The 14,074-nt window shown below is 46.6% G+C and overlaps 1 protein-coding gene across 1 annotated transcript in view; it reads right to left on the bottom strand.

Annotated features, from left to right (window-relative positions):
- BRINP1 (BMP/retinoic acid inducible neural specific 1) overlaps positions 1 to 13,441 on the bottom strand; it is a 59,239-nt gene extending 45,798 nt beyond the window's left edge. The window contains exon 1 of the mRNA XM_062505624.1: positions 13,224 to 13,441. Coding sequence (XP_062361608.1) covers positions 13,224 to 13,441 — 218 coding nt within the window. The remainder of the gene's footprint in view (positions 1 to 13,223) is intronic.
- Between the last annotated feature and the right edge of the window lie 633 nt (positions 13,442 to 14,074).

Below are 14,074 nucleotides of genomic sequence, written 5' to 3'. Positions count from 1 at the left end.
TGCTTCCAACCCAAAGCGTTCTGTGATTAATAAAGAGTGGTAAATATACCCATATAAATATTGGAATTCTTAGATTCAAAATCCAAAGGTTTTTTTTTTTCTCCTTTCAGATCAATCCAGTTCATCTGAGATCATCAAAAAATTAGCAAAACTTTGACAGTGGCATTGCTAGCTTAACCACCAGTGTCTGTTCCCTGTGCAATGCTGTGGTAGGATGGAAGATTCTGGAATATATATCTCTCTGGGTTTGCAGTGCTATTGCTCTGTGGCCTGCTCTCCCTGCTTATGCATGCTGAGGAGATTTGCTATTATGAATCGCACCACAAAACTACCTTCAAACTCAAATTTAATAACCTAAGTATTATGAAGATCAATATTATGGCTATTCTCATTCATATGATTAACATTAATATAATTTGGGGAAATATTTATGCCGCAGTAGTGACTGGAGACCTGGATTAAGAGGAGATCCTCTGCAACTCCACAGAAGAAAAGACACCGTTGTCTCCAGATGAGCACTGAAATGTAATACTCCATCTCTGAGTCTCCATGGGCTTGGATATTTTATGTAAGTTACCTAATAAGATAACAAACCAGCCTTACAATCCCTACAGCCACACTGGTGACAGTTTGAATACCGTGAGTCAAGTTCAAAAAAAGAATTAAGAGATTGGTTTTAAAATTCATGAGACTTTTAAAATCTGATAAACTTCAGGGGTTTTTTTCTTCTTTTTTTTTTTTTCCTTCTGCTTTCTGAGTATGTAGGAGTCGTATTATCAAGTTTTCCTCTGCAATTATGAGGGCCGTAAACTTACTTTAAAAATTGAGTTGAGACATTTACATAATCACAGGACTCTGAAAGTGTGGGCTTTGAAGAGACATTAAATAGTCTTGAGATACAGTTCATCATGTGACTTGGCAACACTCACTGCTGAACAGTACAGCACAGACTCCAAATATCAAATACTCCCAAGGAACAGAGAGGAGTCTTTTATCGGTGGGAGGGGGGAATCTGACACTGTCACAGTCTGCACATGAATGGGGGAGAAGGGGAGGAAAACAGGGGAAGGAAAACAAGGAGAACAAGGAGTGTGGGACTATTCATTCTGCTTTAATCAGACATAAAGCTAAAAAACTTCTTGTCCTATTCCTGTATTTCCTGCTTGCTCTTAAACATGCAACACACGCTTTTCCCTGTGTACCAAGCCCTCTGGTTAGCCTAACCCTGGCTCTACACCTGCACTCCCCAGGGACAGCCCCAGACATTTGGAGGGGAGTTAAAAATAATGTTCTTTCTGGGGTTTTTACTAAGGAGCTGGAAGCTAACACTGAAATATTTAATGCAGAACACTCACTGGGCAGGTTTGCCTTTGCTGAAAAGGAAATAACCAGTATGAGAGAAAGGGGAGGGAAAGCAAAGTGAGCTTGGGCAGGGGTGCATGGGCTATGAAAACACTTTTCAGGGGTGCATGGACAATGAAAACAATTTTGCAGGGATGCATAGGCAAGAAAATGCATTTGCTCTCCTGACATAACACAGCTTCATCCACCTGCAGGTTGCCATGGGGTGGAAGTGTCCCTCACTGCTCAGTGCATCTTCATCCAACCTGAATGCCCAGAGTGCTCCGTGATGTTCAGATCTCAAATCAGTACTCAAATCCAGCCCATGCTCCAGCAGAGCTGCCAGTCACTACCAGCCCATGAAACCTGTGTTTGCAGCTTGCAAAGAGGCACTTTTATTGCAGGAATGACAAGCTCCAAGTGCCAGGACACTTCACTGAGCCAGAGTCCAGAGACTGATCCCAGCTGTAAGTACAAGGGGAAGTCTTCCCGTGCCTTTTCCATGACACTCACTCAGGGGAATGAGAGGTTGTTGCAGTATCAGGCATTCTGGGGCCTCCAGACCCTGGTGAGAGCCAACAAAAGGGGTTTTCCTTCAACAAGCCTTGTGTATCCCTGGGAGACAGAAACTATCCAGAGGCTTTTCCTTAACTGGCCTCTAAATTGCCTGGTTGTTCCTGACTTTTGCTGAAGCTGATGCCAGGAGAAAGCACAGTGTGGGGTTTTGGGCCAGCAAGGGCTGATACAAGGGTACATTAAAGGTGTCCCTTCAATGTGGGCTAAGGAACTCCAGGAGGCAAAATACCTCCTGCCTCAATCCCAGAGCAGAGAATTTCCATTTTCCTAAAAGTGCTGTGCACCACTGGCCGGTTCAGTTAGGCAGCTCTCCCATCTCCAGACATTTTCCCTGAGCAGGGGCTGTGTCAGTATGAAACCTGGCCCTGAAAAGCTGCAGCACAGGCCTGAGTATCTTGATCTCATGGGAGGCATTCCTGGCCATGGCAGGGTGTCTGGATTAAATGACCTTTAAGGGCCCTTCCAACCCAAGCCTTTCTAGGCTTCCACGATTCTATTTAATTCTGTCATAGCACAGCTTTTCTGGAATATGTCTCCAAAAAACCTCTTTCATAGCAAGCAGAAGCACAAGCTGGCTTGACCTGATTGAGAATTTGATGGAATGGCTTCCTCTCCTGGCTGCTCACTCCTCTGCTGGGAGCCATCTGCACATTAAAGCAGATGTTGGTTGCACTCAGGTCATGTTTCCAAGCTTTCTTTTGTAGCCATAAAGACTAGAGACTCTCCCCTCCCTGCCTGCACTCATTTCTTAATTAAAGCTTAAATTCTGATGTCGTCACATGACAGTAGGAGCAGATCCCCAGGCACACATTTAGTGCTCTGTGTTGTCAGCAGGACTTTGATTTAGAAGTATCACAGATTCTTTAGAGGATCCCATCCCTCTGGAAGCCCCAGCCTGGCCCTGCTGACAGCTGCCACTGCCAGACCTCAAGGCTCCCTCTCAGGCAGGTGCTGGAGCAGCTCAGAGGCTTTCCCACGCCACCGGGCATGGGGATGGGGAGCATCTCTATGTCTGTCTTCTTGGAATAGTGGTTCCAGAGCCAGGCAGCTGCGAGGAGCCTGGCAGGGAGGGAGAAGGAGGAGGAGGAGGAGGAGGAGGAGGAGCAGGAGGAGTAAGCAGTGGCTGCCAGCAGCCTGCACTGCAGTGCCTCAGCCCAGAGAGCTGGGTGGGTGTAAACACCATCCCTGCCCATCTCCTCTCCTCCCTCTCTCCATGATTTGCACTTGATGGGATGTATTTGACCAGGAAAAAAAATTCTTGGTGAAGGAAAAAACCTCGGTGAAGGAAAAAACCTCATGGCAGTTTCCTGTAAATACTTCGTGGTCACCATACCAGTGCTGGAAGGGTGAAGAGCTGCAGGTGTGAAATGGGTTTGGTCACAAGTGCTCCCAGCCTTGGCCACCAGCAAACAGAGCCCTGGTGCAACCCCTGGCAGCCAAATGCTACCTCCATCAGCCCTGTGCTTTGGAGCAGAGCAGGTCTCACCTGCCCAGGGCTCTCCTGAGGGAAGCTGGGCTGTGCCAGGACACCTGGGTGCTGTGTCAGCTCCTTCCCCGGGCACACGTGGGCAGCGGCACAAAGGAAGTGCTGGCTCTGCACAGGAATATTTGATATCACAGTGCCTGAGAGGAGATCCTGGCACAAAGGGCTGACCCAAAGCCTGCTGCAGGCAAAGCTGACTCCAGGGTTTCTTTGTGTCCTTGGGTTCTGTACCTGCTCCTGACAGCTTAGCCCAGGAAAGCCACTTGGATGGCTCCTGCTGCCCTGGTGGGACATATCTTGTTCCATTCACAGAGCCTGGTGAGTAGCAATCAGCAAAAAACAGAAAGGGAGAAAAATACACTTTCTGTAACCCAAGGGAAACATTGGAGGGATCCAGAAACAAAACAAAACAAACAAACAAACAAAAAAAACTTATAATGCCTTCTCCCAGTGCTACTTGTGCCAGAACAAAAATATTCTATTTAAAAGGATGATTTTTTTATTTTGATGTAACAGCTTCTCTGCTGAAATAAGCATCTCCTGGTTTGAAAACAGAATTAATACGATTATGAAAAAATAATATAAAAACAGCTTCTTTTTTTTTTTTTTTAAGAAAGAGAGTGAAAGCTTCTTTTTGCCTTGTTAGCCTTTAAAATATGTTCCCAAGCCACCGGACCATAGTCTGCTGCTCTGGAGGAATGTGAGATGAATGTGCAGAGTCATTGCTGTCACAGCATGCTGGGAGCAGCCCTGCTGGGCACAGCCTCTACTTGACATGTGGGGGGAACACTCCCCCACCATGCAGGAGGTCTCTGATGGGACAGGATGTGGACATCCTTGTCCAAGCCCAGCAGGATGCAGATCTATTTGGAAAGGTGCAGTGACTAAAATATTTCTGTGCTGCTTCTGGGATTCACTGGGAGGAAAATCAAAATATTTCATTATGGATGGAGAAGGGGAATTTTCCTGCTGGAAGATGCAACTCCAGAGATCTGTGCTAGTGCTCAGCCAATCCAGCAAAGAGCTGCCCTGGATCAGCAGGCAGGCACTGATCTGCCTTTCCAGGCACACAGCTCACAGGAGTGTTTTTCTCCAGAGGAACTGGCATGTCTTAACCACAGGAGCCTCACCAGAATGTGAACTTATCAACTGCTTTGCCTCCACACCGTCCCCGTGGGCTGCACATGCACTGCCACCTTTGGATGCAGGGCTGCCCTTCCCCGAGCTTGGAGAGAATTTCTGCTCCCGTATTTCAGCAGCCCCAGGCATATTAACAGACTGGTGCCACGTATCCTTCCTCTTGCCCTCTGTTCTCAAGAATATCAAAGAGAAGGAGAGGTGTGTCCTTCTGTCAAGCCCTGCGGCTGCCAGGGATGTTCCCAAGCCATCACCATCCAAATCCAAAGGCAGCCAGAGCAGCTGCTCCTCCAGCCTGACCGGGGCCAAGCTCTGTGCCTGCTCAGACACCCCAGCACAAAGCTCTGCACAGCTCAGCCCCAGCCATTCCCTGCCAGCCCCTACTCCTGCCTTTATTCTGCTTATGCAAATCCACAAAAAGCTGCACATAGGCAGGGAGTTGCATTATGCAGGGGATGGAACAACAGCAGTCCCTGCACTGCATGATGAATGAAGGTTGGGGCTGAAGGAGATGCTGCATGATGGAATTGTCTGGTTTATGCCCATCACTGAATGGCTCCTGTTTGCCAGCTGCTTTTAGAGCTGCTGAGACAGGAATGTAAATTGTGGCTTTCGTAAAGTTGCATAAACGTGTAGTAATGTCATTTTTAGATGAGCATTTACATTGAAGACAACACTAGGAGGCTTCGTTGTTTACTTGCGCTATGGAAATGGATTTCAGGTTTTGGTTTACACACATTTATTTACACGGCATTTACTGATTACAAACCAATGTACATCACTCGTTTACAGGCATAATATAAACTAGGGAGATTCTGTATTTTTGCCTGTATGGATTTCCACTGCTCATCCCACATGGGGAAAAGAATTTCCTTTCATCTCAGCTGCCTCTGTCCTTCAATTGCCGTGCTGTCTCTCCTAAAAAAGCCTTGTCTCTGACTAGAAAACAAAAAAGTTTATGTCCCCTTTAAACACATAGCATAAAACCCTAATAAGAAAACCTTGTCAGCAGAACTTCAGCATGACTAAAACAGCCCAAGCAAAGATTAAAAGGCCTAACAGTGCCCATCAATTCATACCTGAGCTAAGCATCACCTTAATGCTGTTTGAGGAGAACATTCACGGTGCTTTCAGTGCTTTCTTGGATGCTTCAGACATCCAATCAAGTGGAACAGGACTGAAAACCTGCCAGGATGTGTGAGAGAGGATCTGAGTGCAGCTGTGGTGAGCAGTTTGTCACTGTCACAGCACCCAGTCCCAGCACCCAGCCTGGTTTGGGAAGCACCACGAGCCTTCCCAGACACAGCTGCATTCCTGCTGCTCATCTTAGCTCTCACTCCTATGCCTAACCATGCTGGGGAAATTATTATTGGGTTTCTTCTTTATCCTAAGATGCTGAACCCAGGGAAAATCAAAGCTGGACCCTAGGGAATCTCAAGATTTCAAAGTCACACACTGAACAAGGACATGCAGTCTTTTTTTTTTATTTTTCAGTCCTTCCCTAACTCAAGGTTATAAAAACTTCTTGCAAATTCAAAGAACAAACAGCTAAACACAATAGACTCAAAATCCAAATGTTCCTCTTTTGACATTTTTGAAGTGGCACTACTTGACTTTATGTCTTGAGATAAACTTTAGTGCCTTAAAAATATCCCCCCCCCCCCAAAAAAAAAAAAAAAATCACCGGATTAATATTGTGAAAATAAACAGCAAGGCTTAAAACTTTCACTGAGCCTGAAATGAAATGTTTCAATTTTTTCATTTTACTGAAAAGTTGAACAAACATCCATTCCATATCAACCCATTTTTAATGTTATTTTTGTTCTGTACAACCAGTGAACCACAAAATCAATTCTTCGTACTGCTCTAGTGACCAGTAGATTAAATTCAACACAATAAAGAGACAGCAAAAACAGTCAATGAGGAATGGAGAGAAGAACAGCCTAAAAAGATGATGGAAGCAGCTCTAATAGATTTTCTCTGTCTGAGAACTTAGCACAACCAAAACAACTTCACAACCACTTCAAAAGAACTTTAATGAACATTGCTGCTGGAAAGAGCAGCCTCACCAGTCCTCTTTGTCACCCTCCTGCCTCCATCCACACAATCCTGGCCCTCTGCTATCCCCTGACCACAAAATGAATGAGACCAGAAAGTGATCTAGTTAAAAAATAACTTTTTTTTCCTTTTCTTTCTTTTTTTTTTTTTTTTTTTAATGGTCAGGCTGTTTTTCTGCAGGTCAGTTCCTCGGCTCTGGAAATCACAGGTTTGCATGAAACCTGCCTGGAAGTTCCAGTCACGAAAGGCCAAACTTCTGCAGGTTGGAGTAAACTTTAGACTGGAGAGAAGAATGCTCAGGGGAACCTTCTTGCTCTCTGCAACTCCCTGAAAAGGAGTGACAAGTGACAAGTGACAAGAGGAAATTACTTCAAGCTGTGCCAGGGGAGGTTTAGGCTGGACATCAGGAAGAATTATTTTTAATAGAAAGGGTGGTCAGTCATTGGCAGGGGCTGCCCAGGGAGGTTGGGAGTGCCCATCCCTGCAGGTGTCCAAGGGCCTGGACGTGGCACTCAGTGCTCTGGGCTGGGGACATTGGTGGGCATTGGGTACAGATGGGACTCAATCTTGAAAGCCATTTCCAGCCAAAACAATTCTGTGATTTGTGATTCTGGTATAAAACCAGCCGTAAAACCCTCACAATCACTGACCACCTTGGCCAAGCCCAGTGCCTGATGCAAGAGTCGCATTTTGCTTTTGTTCAACAATAATAAAAACTCGTTGTCCTCCCAGCCAGGGCAGGCACCGTACAGACCCTGCTGCTGTGTGTGCAGCTCTGGGCAATGGGCAGTGCTGGGTGTGCTGGAACACATTCTCCAGCCAATAAAGTGGTGAATTTACCTTGAAGTCAACAGTTTCACATATTTATGTCACAGAGAATCTGGCTCATTGTTTTTAATTTGTGGTGCCATAAAACTTTGAAAGTTTTGTGAGACAGTTTTGTGAGACCAATCTTTTTTCCCTCCTTTCTTTATTTTTTTCCCCTCCAAGGGAAAATTCAAGCAGCAGAACCCTATATGCATTTCTAAGTCAGCTGTAGCCCGTGCTATGTGCACAGCAAAGATCTTGGCTCCAGGATCCTTCTCTTCCTCTTCACTGAGGGAGTGACACATTTAGGGAGCACGTAGCTGCTCAGATTTGTGGGTTTTGTAGGACTAAATAAAAATCTCTAGCGTGGCTGAATACATTCACCAGTACAAATCCCTTTATGAGCACACAGTTTAGTGTCCACTCTGAACTGGAGAAACAGGGAAATAACAGAAATGTTGGTTAGATGGAGCCCTGGGGGTCCCTAATCCAACCTCTCACTTGAAGCAGGACCAGCTCTTGAGCACATCAGCTGAGGCTTTGTCCAGCCAAGCCTTGGAAACCACCAAGGATGGAGCTGTCTCTCACCTCTCCACTGACTTGTCCTAAACCTGCACTGCTCTCCTGAGGAAGCAACATTTTGGGAGAAAAAAAATCCACTTTTTCCTCCAGACAGCATCCCGACCAATTTCTGTCCAGCTTGTGCTGCCAGTTACTCCCAGCCTTTCCTGTCTCAGAATCTCCTTTTTGTTTTTACCTTTCTGGGACCTTGCCGTACCAAGTGCACGTGAGCAATTGGCTCTGTCCTGTCACTCTGCAGAGGGAGGGATGGGGCAGGTCTGGCTGCTTAGGTGTCACCTCCCCCACTAAGTTTTGATTCTGCTGGTGTATTTTAAGCAGATCTGACAGAGGTCTCAGAAGGATTCTCTATTTGAAGGTTTCGTGAAATTAGGCAGCCTCTAACTAGTCCCACTGCAGGAGAAGTTACAAGGCGAGCAGATCTCCTTTTTATACCCCAGGGTTTCCCTGCCCTCTTATACAGACAGCCAGATTTCCCCATCCCCACTGTCATTTCAGAAAATGGAATTAAGCTCCCACGCATGGAAAATACGCATTTCTTCTTGCACACGCACATTCCGCTTGCAGCCCCGTGTGATCATCCATTTTATATTGCTGCTGTCCCTTATGTCCAAACATCTTGCAGCTTTTAATTAAGTCTGCCCAGCAATGCAGAGCAGGCGAGTGCTGTCATCTCCTCATGTCCCCTTCTCAGGGGGTGGGGAGGGAATTGAGGCAAGCAGAAATGAGCTCACCCACAGCCACACCACGAGCCTGGGGCAGAAATCCAGATCCTGCCTGTGTCACCTCTCTGCCACATTACTTGAGGGCTCCTCTTTCCAAGGCACTGTGTCCTGCCCCTGTTTTTCACAGAACTGGATGTGGCCACCTCTCTGCTCAGCTGGATGAGCCCATCTCACCTTGCCCCTCTTTGCCTCCCACCTCTGATGCTGAACAACAAAGCCTTTTTTTTTCCTTTTCCTTTTAAGAAAATAATTTTTCTTAGTTTTTTGGGTTTTGCTTGTGTTTTTTTTTTTTTTTGTTGTTGTTGTTGTTGTTTTAGGTTTTTTTGTTTGTCTTTTCTAGAACTTGCTTCAACTGAGCAGCATCATCAAGGTAATTCCTCTGTCAGTGCCTCTGCCTGGCAATTTGCATCAACTATTCCAGTGCTCAGCCCACTTTTTGCTTTGCCTTATAGCTAAATAACTTCTGAGAGAAGCAAAAAAAAAAAAAAAAAAAAAAAAGAAAGACAACATGACAACATACTTCAAAGCAATGGGCTGAATCTGTTAACTGTTCAGTGGTAACAGGGATGTTTTCTGGTCTGAGCAAGACCCCAGTCCCAAAGCCAAGCTGAGCTTCATCTGTTTTCCAGCCTTCCTGCAGTACCTTGTACCCAAGGCCCTCATGACTAGGAATAACAACAAGGATGGTGATAATGAATATTCAGACATCCCACAAACCACTCTCAGCATCTGCCATCCTATCTGCATTAGCACCAGTGTGCACAGATAATGATCAAAGCAGCATTTTCCTGCCAGAGGCCCCCCTAAACCATCCTTATTAGTATGAATCAATGCTGACTAATGTGCTTCCCTAATGCAATTGTATCCACTCTTACTGTTTATGATTTAATATAAAACATCTCCCCTTTTGCTTGTCTTCCTCCTAATGCCATGTGCAAGGTGTGAGCCTTGACTGAGGGTACAAGGAAAATCAGTGATCCAAGTTTTACAAGAAAGAGACTTAAAATCCACAGAAATGAAGTTCATGGAAGGAGGGAACAAGACTTCGGAGGTTGTAACAGTGAGCTCTCTTCCCATGCTAGGATGCTAGACCTGGATCCAGGCTTCATATGAAAGATATCATCAGCTCTGTGGTTCTACAGCAATCCTGCTTATGCAGAATATAAAATAGCCCTGCTCACTGCAGCAGGCTCCGTGATTGCTGCTGACAAGCTCTGGACTTCAGTAGTGATGGAATGAGGACTCTTCCTTGATTTTATATTGCTTCCTTTTTAGCATCACAGAAAGGAGAAATGTTTTAGCATTGCAAAAAGGAGAAAATTCTGCATTTTGCCTTTTGCTGCTCTTAGGACCACCAGTGTCTTTGCCTTGGTGGTTTTCCAGTGCAAATGACATAGTCCTAATGTGATGTATCCATGTTCCCACACAGCAGGACACCAGGGAAATCACCACTAAACAGCCAACGGTGTTTCAGTTAGGGATGGTGAAGTCCTCTGGCCTGATTTCACATCCTCTCCAAACCCTTGGTCACTGGGGCTGGTTTGACATCTGGTGCCATTGGCCTTGGGAGAAGAGCAGGGGTCAGTCCAAACCTCATTCAGCAAAATGACAAGTGCCCCAAGGAACTGCCTGACAGACAACAGACTAAAAGCCAGCCAACCTAAAAAAGTATGGGAGGAAAGGGGCATTGAGGGAGAAGATTGCACAGAAAATTCCCATACTCCATATCAGCTGCTTTTCTAAGGAAAGGATTGATATCCTTAATGCAGGATGTGCCTCCCTTGGGCTAGTCTAGTGCAAAGAGCAATTGAGAGACATCTTTTGGTAGGAAAGAGGCTTCTATGTTGGAATTAAACAGTTGACAAAATCCCAACAGCTTTACAGATTCTCGAAGTCAATTTAAGGAGCCCACAAAATGAGATTTTACCCCTGTGGGTTTCAGTAAAACGGAATGTTCTGGGGGAGTGTGTGCACAGTCTAGCTCTTAACTGCGAGAATTGGCTGTGGCTCCACTAATTCTCCATAGCCAGACTGAGTCTGATATCCCTTCAAAAATGCATGGGCTCAGTTTTTAAGTGACCAGTTCTGCCAACAGGGCTGGATATTACACACAAACAGCCCTCCAGCATCCAGCCAGACTCCCACCTGATCATTCCATCTGCTCTGCTGAAGTACTTGAGGCTTTCCCCCCCCTCAGCTGACCACAGTGGGAGCAGGTTAGTCCCACACTTGTATTTCCAAAGTGCCCAGCTCCCAGCAGCTCCAACCACCACACATAGGATTGGGGTTCCCCAAGCACTCAGCTCCCTCCTTCAGCTCAGCCTGTGGTGTTTGGCCATGAGATGCCCTGGGCGCCCTTGCAGCCATCTCTAAACTCTCCCCCTACCTACTTCCACTGGATTTTGTCTTATCTCCAGTTTCTTTTGGGAATGGTGACTTCTCAGCATGGTCATTATCTGCAAGACCCCTCTCAGACACCTCCCATGCACACAGAATGCTGGTGCCTGTTTTCTTCCATGTTGGAAGGAGGGTCCTGTATTTTCCACCTGCTCCACGTGTCTTTCATAAATGGTTTAGCAATACTTAGCAGAAATAGAAAAAACAGATCCTTTTCAGCTTCCCATACATAAAGTTCATCCTGAGATGAGGTAAGGCTTCAAAGCTGTATTAGTTTCCTGCAAACCATAAGGGAATTTACTCCTTACCCCCTGACAGGTAAAACAACAAATCACAGGCTTCACATGCAAACCAGATTTTGGCTCCTTTATAAAAGTGGAGGAGGCAAAGCCAAAGCACAGGCTGCCTGCTCAGGGTGTGAATCCTCCAACACGAAAGACCTTCCGGGTTCCCCACAAACCTCTGTCAGATGTGACACAGGTATGTCTGAGTCTGCCTTGGGGAAGAGGCACAGATTAAATGACCTCTCAAGGTCCTTCCAGACCCATCTCTCCATGATGCTTAGAGACAGAATCCCAGGCTTGATGGATCTGTGGCCTGACCCACAGTGACAGTTCGTAGCTTTGTCTGAACACATCCATCGTGTGGCTCTCTCCCCCAGCCCCTGCAGATTCCATGGTGGCACCCCAGGCTGCACGGCTCTTTAGCAAAGGGCAGAGCCAGTGGCAGAGGCAGGAGCAGGGCAGGGATCTGCAGGCTGGGTCACTGTGTGTTGGCAGGCAGGGCAGGAGGGGAGCTGGGCACAGCACAGCCAGGGAAAAGGTTTGGTGAAAAGGCATTTTCTCTGCTGCTGTGTGCACAGACAGTGAGATCTCACTGGTGGAAGCAAGGCAGCACAGTTTTTAGTTTTGGGGGCCGTCTTCTCCCTGAGCTGTTTTGGAGAGGACAAGCCAGGACAATATTTTTAACCTGCCCTTGCTGCTGCAAGGGGAGGTGGTGCTGCACTCCCTGGAGGCTGCAGGACAAGAACAACGCATTTTTCTTCCCCACACGGAGCTGATGCCTCCCACCTCTCTGTTACTCTGCCTCTGGCTCCGTGCCCACGGGACAGCACTCCCTGCACACAGGTGATTCCCTGTGATTCCCTGCACCCCCATCCCCATGTCCATGTCTCCATGTGCACAGTGCCATGGGCTGCTCACCAACATTTCCCTGCCCACCACTTCGCATGGCTGTGTTTGCAAGTGGCTTTCTGAAGCACAACAGGACCGTATAATTATGTAAATGCACACATGGCTGGGAGAATTTTTCTGTCTCTTTGGGTTTCAGCACAAATCTCCTGACACTTGCTGGCTTATTCCCCTTCACTCCAAAGTGTTTTCTGCTTTAATTGGATGTTCATGTGAGCACCCCAGCTTTTCAGATTAAAATGAAGAGGAAAAAGTGTGGTTCTAGATAGCACAGCTGGCAAGAAGGGTTTGAAACAAGCAACAACTGAGGTTTAAAAACCCAGAAGGCAAAATAAAATCCAAATTCTGCCTATTCCCCGTAGGGTTTTTTAACTCTGTAGTTTTTTAAACCAAGATCACAGCTCTGGGGCCAAGTCCAACTTACACATGGAGATAAATCCTCAAAGATGTGTGGTAGGCAGCACACAGCCAAGGCTCCTACACAGCAGTGTGAGAACTGTCACACTGACGTGTGTGGTGACATCTTTATGTGAACCTGCAGCTATTGGCAGTTCACAGGTACGAGTTTGGTACAGAGGCTTGGGCTGTCCAGAGCTCCATTGATTTGAAAAAGCTGCTTGGGAACCTGCCTGTGAGCTGTCTGTCACCACAAATGAAGAACACCCACCCCCTCAGTTCCTTTTCATCTCGCTCTGTGCTGTGCACATTGCCATGACACTGCAGTGCCTTCATCTCGCTATCAGAGCACTCCACCCCAGCCTTTGAAGCAATCTCCATTGCCAGCTGAGGGCCATGGGGAGCCAAAGCAGCATTTCCAGGTGGAATAGGGACAGTGGTGCATCTGCCATTGACTCCCAGCCTGGAGCCCATGGCAACTGGCAGAACTCCCACCATCTCAAACCTGATCCGAGCCACGGGAACCCGACATACCTGTATATTTTATATCTGGTTGTAAATCCTTGACGATGTCTTTCCACAAAGGATAAGTAGCTCCGTGAGTGGTGGAAAGGCCCCCTGTCTGAAATAAGCCAATCAAACTCCTTGGAGACATGTTGGTTGGTAGCAGCTGGGTCCTGGTGGGAGGGCTGTATGAGTATATGGTCCCATATAAACAGGAGGTAGAGGAACTCAACAAGCCTCCAGTTCATGCTTTTCTGTCTGCCTTTTTCCTCTCATTCTTGCTCCATTCTGTGGAGTCCTGTTGGAAGAGAGAGGGGATAGGAGGAAGGAGAGAGAAAAAGAGGAATGGAGGGGACGGGAGGGGAGGGGAGGGGAGGGGAGGAGGGAGAGAAAGAGAGAGGTTAAAAATGCTCTGATCCTTTGACAACCTTCTCGCAGGGTGAAAACAGACATGAAAAATCAAGTTTTAGAAGACTTTGGTTTGCCTGTATTACAGCTTAGAGTATTTGGCAGTGTTTTATTCATGTATTTAAGTGGTGCCTTTAACCTCCTGAGCATATATCACCTTTGAAATAACCAGGTCCTGACCTGAGACATCCTCACCCCAGCTTCTCCATAATTTCCCCCGCGAAGTTCTCCACACTGCTGCAAAGGCGAGTGAAGGCCGGGTGCAGGAGGTGGCTGCACCCTAGGCTACAATTACCCCTTTATTGTCCCTTTAATGCTGTGCCAGAGAAATGTGTCTTCTGCTTTCATGTCTCTCTGATGATCTGTAATCCATACTCTGTGCAACCTGAGCAATCTATAAAGACCCAGCTCTTACTTTCAAGTGCTGCCAAAAAAAGAAATAAAACAAAATAATTACCCAGGTTTGGCGACGA

The sequence above is a fragment of the Cinclus cinclus genome, chromosome 19, assembly GCF_963662255.1.
Source record: "Cinclus cinclus chromosome 19, bCinCin1.1, whole genome shotgun sequence".
Lineage (NCBI taxonomy): Eukaryota > Metazoa > Chordata > Aves > Passeriformes > Cinclidae > Cinclus > Cinclus cinclus.
The sequence above is the reverse complement of the archived record's forward strand: the minus strand, read 5'-3'. Positions and strand labels throughout refer to the sequence as shown.